The 12,518-nt window shown below is 48.9% G+C and overlaps 1 protein-coding gene across 3 annotated transcripts in view; it reads left to right on the forward strand.

The window, feature by feature from the left end:
• The window catches only part of CTIF (cap binding complex dependent translation initiation factor), a 145,911-nt gene that overhangs the window by 15,829 nt on the left and 117,564 nt on the right, over positions 1-12,518 (forward strand). For 2 of the 3 annotated variants that reach the window (XM_088157315.1, XM_014894883.2), the window contains exon 2: positions 11,739-11,951. In XM_088157315.1, coding sequence (XP_088013441.1) covers positions 11,772-11,951 — 180 coding nt within the window. In that variant the 5' untranslated portion in view covers positions 11,739-11,771. Of the gene's footprint in view, positions 1-11,738; positions 11,952-12,518 lie in introns of those variants that run through there. The other variant, XM_014894885.2, reaches the window with a different exon arrangement.

Raw genomic sequence — 12,518 nt, forward strand, 5'->3', positions numbered from 1 at the left:
GCACAAAGAGCAGCTCCAGGGTATTTTTGGACGAATTTTATGTTCTTCTCCCCAGTACACCAGCAGCAACACTGGGGCTCAACAAGGCTTTCTTGCAGTGCATGAAGAGAGCCTACAGGAAAGATGGAGAGAAGCTGTTGGAGTGACAGGACTCAGAGGGATGGCTTCAAACTGACAGAGAGTAGATTTAGATTAGATATTAGGAAGAAAGCAGGTGGTGAGGCGTTGGCACAGGCTGCACAAGGAATTTGTGTCTGGCCCATACCTAGAAGTGTCCAAGGCCAGGTTGGATGAAGTTTGGAGCAGCCTGGGGTAGTGGGAGATGTCCCTGCCCATGGCAGAGTGTGAGACTGGAAGATCCCTTCCAACCCAAAGCATTCTGTGATTCTGTGGTCCGAGACCTGGACTTAGCAGAAGGGACTGGTATCAAGGTCACTGACATCAGGGAAGATTAGAACACAGGGCTGCTGAATCCCAAAGCTGTCTTGGTTAGGGCCAGTCCCAACTGTCCTTGCTGCTGGTGGAGGTAAATAGACACTCCCCAAGCTCATGTTCATTTTAAAACAGTTTACTTGTCATGTCCTGAAAATACTTGTCTCTCTGTTTGCTTTGTAATAACAAACTCCTCCCTGTCCTGTTCCTGCCTTCCAGGGCTCAGCCAGGTTCCCTGGATGATAAATGTAGCTGTGCAAGTGCTTTCAGCATCTTTACACCCCGGGGGTCAGCAGGCTGCTCTTCACACCCCCTTTGCTGGCTTTTTGTCATCCCTCGCTCACTGCGGTTTAGGGGGGAATTACCACAGGTGGAGTGAGTCCACCTGGGAAGGGAATTTTTGGAGATCTGCGGCAGCACTGCTGGTGCAGAGCACCCAACAGAGTGATAGTCTGGGAGTGATTGCAAAAAAATGCACTTCAAGCCTCAAAAAGGAGGCTGGTGGCTGGCCAGTAGCTCCCAAAAATTCCTGTCTGGGGAGGTGCTTGGTATTTTTGGGCTGGTTCCCTAAGGCAGGCGTTTTCCTGGTGAATTGATTCAAGCTGCCTCATCAGCTGCTGGAAGGAGCTAAAAGCTGGGAGTGGATTTCAGAGAAGGGTTAAACTCGTGGGCTTGGTTCATGGTGCTTGAACTAAGCAAAGCTTGGAGGGTCTGTTTTCCCCCTGCCCTAGGCTGGGCATTCTTGCTGCTGTGATTTTGTCAGTGTGGTGGGTTCACAGGGAGCCCATCCCTGCCACACAGCAGCATCCTTCAGCTTGGTGAGGCCTTTGGTGGGTGCTGTGGTGGCTCTGCTGTATCATGTTCCTTCCTGGGATAGCTGCTGGGAGCCCAATGAAACACCTGAGTCCATCTGGATATCACGTTTGTTTTCCTAAGTGCAGTAGGAAATTATGTGGGAGAACATGGCATGGATCCCTGTAGGCTGAAAAGTGGATTTAGCATCTGCAAGGATTAAGAAAGAAACTCTTTTATGGAGAAATTCTTCCCTGTGACTGTGGTGAAGCCCTGGCATAGGTTTCACAGAGAAGCTGTGGCTGTCCCATCCTTGAAAGTGTCCAAGGCCAGGTTGCACAGGGCTTGCAGCAACCTGAGCTAGTGGAAGGTGTCCCTACCCATGGCAGGAGGTGGAAAGAGATGAGGTTTAAGGTCCCTTCCAACCCAAACCAGTCCGTGATTCTGTGATCTTCTCAAGCTGTGGGAGCTGCCTTAGATGATGCTCTTTGCCCACAGCAGTCAAGACATCTCAGTTGAATTCAGATGGTCCCACTGATTGAAGTGGGAGTCACTTTTCCATCATGCAATCACTTTACTGGATGAAAGTCTTGACCACATCCAGTCCATGTCTCCAGGAGCAGGAGCTAAGGAGGGCACTGTGTCCAACCCCAGGTGAAATAAAGCTTTGGTGACTGGCTCACTCTGGGTCAAAAATAAGAGAGCCAAATGCCTTGATGGGGTGTCTGTCTGGCTGTGCCTTTCTCTGCCAAGCAGAGGCTTCCAAAGGTTGGGAAGAGCATGGGGGATGCTGGCTATGGCCGCCTTTGTCATGGTGAACCTGTTCATGTGGTGTTGGATACTAACCCCTTTCACATGCCTTTCTCCGGGCCTTTTGCTTGGTTTCCTGACTATTAATCTGTTATTATTATAACCAGAAGCAGTATAGGGAAACATCTGCTTTTCCTTCTGCCTATACAGAATTGCAGAAGGAACTGTATTTTCCCAAAATCCTTTTCTTTTCCACTAGAATATTTAGAGTAGCTCATCCCTTAGCTATTGCTTGTATGAGAACTGATAAGGTCAATGACTGATGGCCCCAGTGTGGCTGTGATATAAAAACCCATCTGCTGCTTCTTTTATAACTTAAACATTAGAATGCGGTGGAGTAGTGGGGGTCCAGAGGCAGGTTTGGGGAATTTTATTTGTTTGTGGGTGTAGTTGAGTGGGATTTTTTAGGGATTTTTTTGGTTTTTTTAGAGCTGAAGGTAATTAAAGATTCAGAAAATCTCTGAATATACTCATTTGTGCATGGAGTTTTTCAGTAGAGCTTAACTAGCTCAGAGAGGACTTGGTGAGTTATTTTCCACTTTCCCCTGCAATGTGGCACAGGTTTACTTGATGATTTGTCTTTCCAGTTCCAGCTGAGTAACTCATATTAGGCAGACTGCACAGAGATGCCTGTAAGTGAGCCAGCCGTGGGTCAGAGGGAATTGTCTCTCCTTCTACTCTTCCTCACATAACCCTATCCCAACGAGCAGCATACCCAAGGCTGGGAAGGATTGTTCCCTTTAGTTTCAGCAGCAGGAACCCCGCAAGACTTGCTTTTGATGGTGCAGAAGGTGCCTGCTGTTGTAAAAGGCATCTTGCTTCCTCATTCTGTTCTCATCTTCAAGAAACGTTGAATTTGGGATGCACCAGAGGCTCTCCTGTCCCTATCCTTCTTGCACAGAAGAGCTTAATTTCTGAAAAAATGAGATTAAGGGAAGCAGTTGGTGGGGGTGGAGATGAGAATCCTTAAGGATGGGAACCTCATGAGGTTTGACAAGGCCAAGTGCTGGAGCTGCACCTGTGTCAGGGCAGCCCCTGGGGTCGATCCAGGCTGGGGATGAGCAGAGGGAGCAGCCCTGGGAAAAGGAGCTGGGGGTGCTGTGGGTGAGAGCTGGACCTGCCCCAGCCTGAACCCCCCTGCCCTGGGCTGATCCCCCAGCGTGGGCAGCAGGGCAGGGGGGATTGTGCCCCTGTGCCCCTGTGCTCAGGTGAGAGCCCACCTGCAGAGCTGCCTCCAGCCCTGGGCTCCAACAGCACAAGGACGTGCAGCTGCTGGAGCCAGCCCAGAGGAGGCCACGGAGATGCTGCAGGGCTGGAGCCCCTCTGCTCTGGAGCCAGCCTGGCACAGCTGGGGCTGCTCAGCTGCACAAGAGAAGGCTCCAGGGAGAGCTCAGAGCCCCTGCCAGGGCCTGAAGGGGCTCCAGGAGAGCTGCAGAGGGACTGGGGACAAGGCAGGCAGGGACAGCACACAGGCAATGGCTTCCAGTGCCAGAGGGCAGGGCTGGATGGGATCTTGGGAAGGAATTGCTGGCTGGGAGGGTGGGCAGGCCCTGGCACAGGGTGCCCAGAGCAGCTGTGGCTGTCCCTGGTTCCCTGGCAGTGTCTAGGGCCAGGTCGGATGGGACTTGGAACAGCCTTATCAAGTGGGAGGTGTCATTGTCCATGGCAGGGGGTTGGACTGGATGACCTTTAAAGGTTTGTTCCAACCCACACTGTTCTGTGATCCTATGATTCCCAGGAGGAGAGAACCAGCTGGCTCCTCCTAGCATAAAATCCATCCGCGAGTGGCTGCTCCAGCGTTTTGGCTGGTAGCCAATGTATGTTTCTTTGAATGCTGCTACAAGTTGGTGTACAGGCACAAAAATGCTTTTTGCCAGTGAGCCACGGGCATGATTTAATAGGGATTAAGCAGCCTCCACGCCTGCCCTGCTGCTGACCGGGGTGCGCTGCTCCCGCCCAGTCCCTCCCGTCAGCAGCCGCCAGCAGGATGGATTACTTCAGCAGGTTGACATCTCAACTTAGAGTTGGATGTGTCTTTTAGGATTACAGAGCTTTTCACAGCCCAAGTGCCCATTATATTGCCTGGGTGCCCGGAAAGAAAAGATTTCGTCCCGATTATGGTTTCCCTTCGTTTATTTACAAAGGACGATGCACGGCGGCCGGCACGGGTGCACAAGTGACTGTGTATGGATGAGCTCATGGTTGTGATGCTTTTATTTAGGATCTGGGCTGTGCTCTATGCCTGCAGAGCGCTGCCTGCACAGGGAACTTTGCACCCTGGCTGCTGCTTCCATGGGATCTTGGCTCATCCCTTGGGGTGCCAGAAGAGCTGGGCAAAAAATCAAAAAAGCAGATGTTGGTTGCCTGAGGATTGCAGCCTGCCAGGTGAATCGCAGAGGGGCACACACAGGTGCATGGTGCACGTGTGGAAGCTTATCTGGCAGAAGAGCATCCTTGGATCATGTCTTCCAGCATGATCCCTGCAGGCAGCACATCCTGCCTAGCTGCTGGAGTGATGCTGTGTGCTCTCCAAGGAGAAGAGTGCAGCTCTGAAGAGGAGAGCATGTGTGAAATGCTGTTTCTTCAGATATTCATAATAATTGTTCAATATCTTTACCTGGCAATATTTTCCTTGTAAAGGTGAAAAGTAACAAGGGTAAGATGGAACGTGGGCTCTCGTTCCAGTAGCTTATAGTAGAAGCAGGGGAATGTGGAAATTGATTATGTCTGGCTCAAGTCACAAGTTGTAGCATTAACCAGTGTAAAATAGGTTATAAAACTCAGGCTGTTCACAATTCAGGCGTTTGTGGTTGGAGGCTTTTTATGGCCTGTTTCAGATTTTATATCTAGAAATGCTGGTGCATTTGCATGTATTGAATTTGTATCAAAATCTGTGAGCATTCCTTGCTGTTGCTGCTGCAGCCAGAGTGATGCTCCAACAGTCTCCTTGCCCTCACATCCCCTGCAGTGGAGCATCCCCCCACAGGGTGAGCCCATAAAACCACCTCAATTTACCTGATGTTCTGACAGTATTTTTCTTAGTTATGTGCTATTTTTTCCTTTCCTTTTTTGATAATATCTATCACAAGCCAAAGGTAATGTCTTCCCCCAGGCAAGGAAACCCATCTGGTGGAAAACCACTCCAACCTCATACACAGATTTGACACACTAGAAGACTTTGTGTTTCTAAAGGTGATGTGGGTTTGGTTTTGTTTAAAGAGAAGAAAAAAGATTCACTTTCCAACCACGAAGAATTGTTTATTGCAGGGAAGCAAGCTACATAATAAGTTATTGTATGGATGAGAATGAGACATTTCTGGCTTTCTGGTTCTTCCTCTCCCTTCCCTGCTGGATCAAGCTGGCTGTTTTGGTTTGGATTCTGCAGCACTTGTCTGTCTCTCTCTTTTTTCCCCCCATTAATTTCTGTGTTTGTTATGATGGCTCTGTTTCAATCCACCGTGATGTTTGCCTGCTGTTTCTGTGCCAGGCTCGTGAGCAGCACTGCAACGTGGCAGCTGGTGGGCTCCTGTCCTGTCCCTGGGGCTTTTCTGCATCACCAGGTACCAGAAACCAGACCTGAGACTGGAGAGATGATGAAATACATTAAATGCTCAGCCAGCTGTGGATGCATCAGCGTCTGAAAAGCCCAAGGCTGGCTCCCGCAGTAAACACTCATGTGGTTTTGAAAGGTGTTTCCATTTTAATTAGAAAAGGGTCAGATCTGGGGTATAATAATTTACATTTCTGTGCTTGATGTTTTCACGTCTGGAAAGGTAGTGGTTTTGGAGCAGCAAATCCAAGAAAGACACATGATGCTTTGTGGAGATGCAGCAATACCTGGGTACAGGGAGTCATGGTTCATCTCTGTTGCTTTTATTTTCCATAGTAACTGTTCCTGCAGGCGGCTGGGTATGAGAGCTGCCTGCCAGCAATAAAGATAAACTGCTCGTCTCATTCTCTGAGATGCTCTTACCACTTGAGAAAGACACGTTGCTAATTGCTTGTTGTTGGAATGGGCTGGATGAGGAGAGGGAAAATATTGCTGCAGAAGGGGCTCATTAAAAGGATATGCTAGGAATTGAGCCGTGCTGATGGCCAGGAATTCCAGCCCCAAGCACAGACAGTCAAAGGTCCTTGTGCCTGTGCTGCTGTCAGAGCGTGAGCTGGTGGGTGATCGTCTGCAGAGTCAAGACACACAGAAGGTTTCACCAGAAGGTTTCACCTGACCCAAAAGTGGTGATAAGAAGCAGATAAGACATCGAAGAGTTGTCCTGCACTATCTGCTCTTCCCTGGTCTGTGTGGTCAAAGCATCTCTCTTGTCTGGGGCTGCAGGGACTTACTCTGTCTGTGTGTGCTCCAGCAGCAGCTTTGGGAAGCCTGGCTTGGAGTCACAGTGAGCAGGAAATGTGAGGGAGGTGATGATGGAGGGTTTGACCATGATCTGTTCCTCCCTGCCCAGCCCCAGAGAGGCACCGAGCAGAAGAAGGTGTCACCATCGTGGCTATCCATCTCCACCTGCACAAAGTGATGTCCCACAGCACTGTAGGGGACAGGGAGAACAATGGGGTGGGTTTTGGAGCTTGCACAGGAGATGTGAAAGTTGGTGTTGGTTGCTCATGAGAAGAGGATGTGATGTCTGGGACTGGGCTGGGGTCTTTCTCTCTTTCTCCATGGAGATCAGTTTGGTTTTGTTTTACCATCATCCCATTGAGGCACAGACAAATCTGGGCTGCTGAGCTGTTCCTCAGTTCATGTCCCAGGTGTCTCAGAGCAGAAGAAACCTGCTGGATCACAGTCTGTTACAAACACCCAAGGGAGAACTAACACAAGAGAGATGCTGGCTGTCTTATCACAGAACATTCTGGAAGCAGGTGGCTGCATTGCTACGTGAAGAATTTGCACTGCAGCTGCCTTTTATAGGAAGCATCTCTTGTTCCTAGAAAACTCTGGGATGATAAATCCCATGTGGCAAGACAAAGGCTTCCAGGGATCTGCCAGGATAGCTCTGTAGCCTGTCACAGCCTGTCTCTGCAGCAGCTGGCCTGTGATGGCATTTCTGAGAAATAAATATTCTACGCATGAAGGATGCTCTGCATTCCTCCTGACTTCACTTTGGAGTCGTGGAGGAATGGAGGATTGGCCTGAGATTTTCTCAGTGTTTTACTGAAGGATAAGTAAGGAAGAGACATTGCGTTTTCCAATTAAATGCTGTAAGTCAATCAAGCCTAAACAACTGAGGCCGTGTTGTTGGAAAGGTGGGCTGGGCACTTGTCCTTTACTGGGCTTTGGTGGTGGTTACACTTTTCAGTAATTGAATTTAAGTTCAGGTGAGAAGAAGCCTGATGCACGAAGTAGTTCTGTCTGAACTCTTGTATTTTCGAGATCTCTCCCAGTGACCTTACCTAGGTGTTGGCATTGGGTATTAGCTCCTGGCTATATAGTTATCAGGAAAATATGCTTTCAACTTTAACCATTTTGGTTGTGTGTGACAGTATGGTGTTCCTGTTTCTCTTGCCTTTGGAAGCCACAACCATCAAAGAAACTCATTATGTGTGCAAAAGCATTTTAAGCTCTTAGCATCTGTCCAGGGGAAACAAAACACTGGGAAAAGCAATCTTTCGTTTTCTTTCCTTTCTTGGTACTCAATCACGTTGGACTTTGCTTAGGAGCAAGATCTGCTGTTGTTGTCCTAATGGCAGGTCAGGATGTGGGTTTGTCTGGATCAATTGGAGCAACAACTGGCTTGCTCTTGGGTCACCCCAGCCCCCTACAGCTCTAGGCTGGTGCAGAGGGGCTGGAAAGCTGGGAAAGGCCCTGGAAATGCTGGGACACCTGCAGTGCTGGGGACAGCTCTGGGCCCCTCAGGACAAGAGAGACACCGAGGGGCTGGAGCGTGTCCAGGGCAGGGAACGGAGCTGGGGAAGGGGCTGGAGCCCCAGGAGAGGCTGAGGGAGCTGGAAAGGGGCTCAGCCTGGAGAAAAGGAGGCTCAGGGGGGACCTTGTGGCTCTGCACAACTCCCTGACAGGAGGGGACAGCCAGGGGGGATTTGGGATCTTATCCCAGGGAACAGGGACAGGAGGAGAGGGAACGGCCTCAGGCTGGGCCAGGGGAGGGTCTGGTTGGAAATTGGGCAAAATCCCGCCATGGAATTCAGGGCTGTCCAGCTCTGGCACAGCTGCCCAGGGCAATGGTGGAGTGCACATATCTGAAGGGATTTAAAAGCCGTGTGGATGCGTGGGACATGAGTCAGTGCCATTCCCATGGCAGTGCTGGGGAATGGTTGGACTTGATGGTCTTGGAGGGCTTTCCAATCTAAACAATTCCATGATGCAGTGATTCCGGAAGAATTGTTTTAGGAAGATCTCTTTATGGGTAGCAGTTTTGGTGTACTGTTGCTGTGCCAGCATGTTTTTGCCCAGAAGCTTGTTTTGGGGGCTGAAGTCCCTTGGCATGGCTGGGACACAGGTGTTTCTCATCCCAGGGGATGGTCTGGGTGAAGGTGCCCTGCTGTACTGTCTTGGTACTGCCAGGCTGCTGCAGTCCAGATTTTGGGGAGCTTTAGGTGTGGAGGGGAACGGCTGGAGCCTCCTCCCTGGGGGGACACGTGTGTGGTCCTCTCACCCAGCCTCCAGTGATGGAACTGATGGAAAATGCATCACTGTCCTGCATGTCTGTGGTCTTCTCATCACGGACTCAACACTTCTTAACTCTTTTTGGTTGCAAGTTCCACTCTCCTGTTGCCTCCCAAACCAAAGTGGGTTCCTTCTCCGTTGCTGTTCTTCACCTGTGAAGCTCACCACTTGTTTCCACAAGTTTAACAAGCCTGGAGCACCTCTGGGAGAAAGGGAATGAGCCTACAAGTGTCATACTTGTTCTTATTATTTACTGATGAAGGGTAAAACTGTATCATTGCCCAAAAACACTGTATAATCTTGCTAGAGCAAGAGCCCCATTTAGATCACCCTTAATAACAGCTATTAATAATTATATATTACAGTAATTCTGATAATTACTAAGTTATAATAAGCAGTTTGCACATCTGTTGATTTTTTTCTGCTGATGATTCCTTCTTTAATGGTCACAGTAATGAGCACAACATGGGCTTTGTAAAATCATAAGATTCTACAATGATTTAAGTCAGAAGGGACCTTCAAGATCCTCTAGGTCTACCCCCTTGCCATGGGCAGGGATGTATTCCACTGCACCAAATTACTCCAAGTCTCATGCAACCTGGCCTTGAACACTTAAAGAGACAGGAAAGATTTGGAAGGTAATTTTCAGACTCCTATAAATTACAAACTTTGTGCTTTGACAAAGTAGAGGAGAGGGAAGGGGGAAGTGGAAAAAAAATGCAAATTTGAGATTGATCTCTATTTGTTATGATTAAGGAATGTACCTGGTGTCTGGGAATCCTTTGTGGTAGGTGCTGAGCCAACACAGAGCTGAGGGATCACTGCTTCATTCACCAACCTTTGTTTGCTCTGTGTGGGAAGATAGTAAATGCTTTGATGCTCAAGTGTGGGTTTTTCTTTGAAAACCTCTTTTTTGTACATGTTTTGAGGGCAAGGTGAGAAACCAGCTCTGAGCACAGATCACCAGTAAGAGCAGGAGTTTTCTTCCTGTTAAGTGATAGTTTCCTTTAGAGGGAGGTGAAAGTACCACAAGATGATTTGGTTTTAGAGTTTCCCACTAGAGATGCACAAACATCTCAGGTACATGGCTTGTGTTTGTTTGCTGGACCTGGTGGCTTCTGGTGAACATGTCTCCTTTCAGTTTGCCATCTCTCCTGTTGCTCCTTGACAAAATGCTGGTTGTGCACTGTGGTGAGCACCCCAAAAGTGAGGCATGTGGTAGTTCTTCCACTACTTCACATTTTATCTTGGGTATTCAAGGCAGAGCATCGCCTGGGCAGTGCCCTGGGCTTGATTTCCTCCAGTGCTATCCTCAAAAAAAACTGAAATAGGAAAAAAAACCTTTGGGCTTGGGTAGTGTGTGGCCCAGTGAGATAGAGGATAACCTCTGACCCTGCTCACTCCATCCTGAGTGATGCCACCTGTATCATTTGTCCCCTGCCTCGTGCCGTCTTTCCATGCCATCACACCCCTCCAGGACTCATCAGTGCCTCCTATTCTCCCGACTCTTTCCTTAGCATTTCCTGTTTGATAATTGGTGCTTTCCACTTGGTAATTTGGCACTAATTAGTGAAAAAGGGGAGAAGTGTGCCCTCCTCTAGGGCTCCACACTCTCTGGGGCTCCTTCTTTTTTCTTTCTTGACTTTCTTCTTTTTTCTTTGTCCTTTTTAATATGGCATATGATTTTTGTTCAGGAGCTAATGTGTGATATTGGTCTATGTAATGAGCCTTTTTGACAGTCTGGGCACATTTGGGAATAATTCCTTGAGCAGATGAAATCCTTAGGCCAGAACTGCTCATTCTCGGCAGTTTCCAAATGAAGCCACAATTGTTTAGAAGTGACAGAGGAGAAAATAGTTGAGGAGCTGGAAACTGCATGAGCTGGGAACAGACTTTTTTTCCACCCCCCCCCTCCCTTCTGGATGGCATGTGACTCACTCCAAATTTGCTTAGCAATTTCATACTTGTCTCAAAGCAGATTGTAAATACCCATTCCTGGTGAAGGAGAGGTGAGGAATGAAGTTGTTGTGTCCTGCAGTGTGGTGGCAGCTCCCATGTCTTCTCCCTCCAAACTGCAAGGAAGGAGGAATATGAGATTTACCACAAGACACTGGGCCAAGGCCTAGTCTTTTTCCAAACACAGAGTTATAAAATATCCTGAGCTGGAAGGGACCCACCAGGATCATCCAGCCCAGCTCCTGTCCCTGCCCAGACACCCCAACAATGCCACCCTGTGCATCCCTGGGAGCAGTGTCCAAACTCTCCTGGAGCTCTGGCAGCCTCGGGGCCGTGCCCATTCCCTGGGGAATTCCCTCTGGGGGAGAACCTTTCCCTGATATCCCACCTAAACCTCCCTGGCACAGCTCTGGCCGTTCCCTGGGTGCTGTCCCTGTCACAGGGAGCAGAGATCTGTGCCATGCCCAGCCCAGGTCCAGGGGCTGGTGGTTTCCTTTCTTTACGCTGTCACTTGCATTGAGCTCTGGATAAGTAGGAAGGAGAAGAGAATTATAAATCCCCTTCATCTTCTATAGAGTCAGTTTTCTGCAGCAAGAGGTTTTAGAAGTGAATTCTGTTGTGATCTCTGTTTCACCTCCTCACTGGACCATTGACAGTCTCACTATTAGTTTATTGTTATTTACTGCCACTGCCCTAGAGAAGCTTTGCAGTTATCCTCTTTCTCACCCTTGTCCATTACCCCCAGCTTCTCACCCATATCCAGCACAACTAGTGCTCTGGATTTATTAAATTAAGCATTTTAGTGTGAGATTTTTTTTCTCTTGTGAATATGTCTGAAGGTTTTCCTTTAGTATGGGTTTTAAGGAGGAGGCCAGGAAATATATCTTTTGTCCTTAAATGCAGGAGTATTACAGAAGTGGAACATTTTTTACATGCCTGGAAGCCCTAAATGCAACCACCTAGGACGATTATAAATTATATTGGAAATGCAGATGCACAAAACATCCTGCCTGTGCTAACTGATAGACTTTTTTCTGCTGGATTTTTTTTTTTACTCTTTTTTATAATTACTGGGGAATAATCCCTCGCTGTGTTTTTTGTCCCTCTTCCCCAGGCCCCCTGCGTTCCCGGCGTGTCCCCTGAAGGGATGGAGAGCTCCTCAGTGGCATCAGCCTCCTCGGAGGCGGGGAGCAGCCGCTCCCAGGAGATCGAGGAGCTGGAGCGTTTCATCGACAGCTACGTCCTGGAGTACCAGGTCCAGGGGCTGCTCACGGACAAGACCGAGGGCGACGGCGAGAGCGAGAAGACACAGTCCCACGTCTCACAGGTGGATAAAAGGCTCACTGCAGGATGGGAGAGGGGCTGGGGGCACGCTGGTGGCTTGTAGGCTGGGTTGGGGATGTGTGTTCTCAGCTGAAGTGTTTTTTCCCGGGGTTTGGATGTGAAGCAGGAGGTGATAAAATGCTGGGTTTGAGGCAGCTCGCTTGTTCAGGGATGCATTTGATGTCTCCAGCCTGCTGGTAGCAGTCTCGGGATGCTGGGTTTGGGTTTTTGTGATCTCAAGGTGCTTTACTGAAAGTGTTCCAGGCCAGGTCGGATCAGGCTTGGAGCAATCTGGGACAGTGGAAGGCGTCCTTGCCCATGGCAGGGGGTGGAATGAGGTGGGATTTAAGGTCCATTCCAGCCCAACCCTTTCCATGATTCTTTATATGAAGGATCCCATCTTTATCTGCTATTGGCAGTGTTTGATCTGATCTGTCTGAGCTCTGCAGGTTTGCTGGAGCTGAGGATCTCACCCAGAGCTCTAGACCTGTTTTGTATCATCTCAATGTAAAGAAATTACCGAACAAAGGAACCTTTTTAAGAATAGATTTTGGTGAAGTGCTCTTTTACA

This window comes from Sturnus vulgaris, chromosome Z, assembly GCF_052056855.1.
Source record: "Sturnus vulgaris isolate bStuVul1 chromosome Z, bStuVul1.hap1, whole genome shotgun sequence".
NCBI classification, from domain to species: domain Eukaryota; kingdom Metazoa; phylum Chordata; class Aves; order Passeriformes; family Sturnidae; genus Sturnus; species Sturnus vulgaris.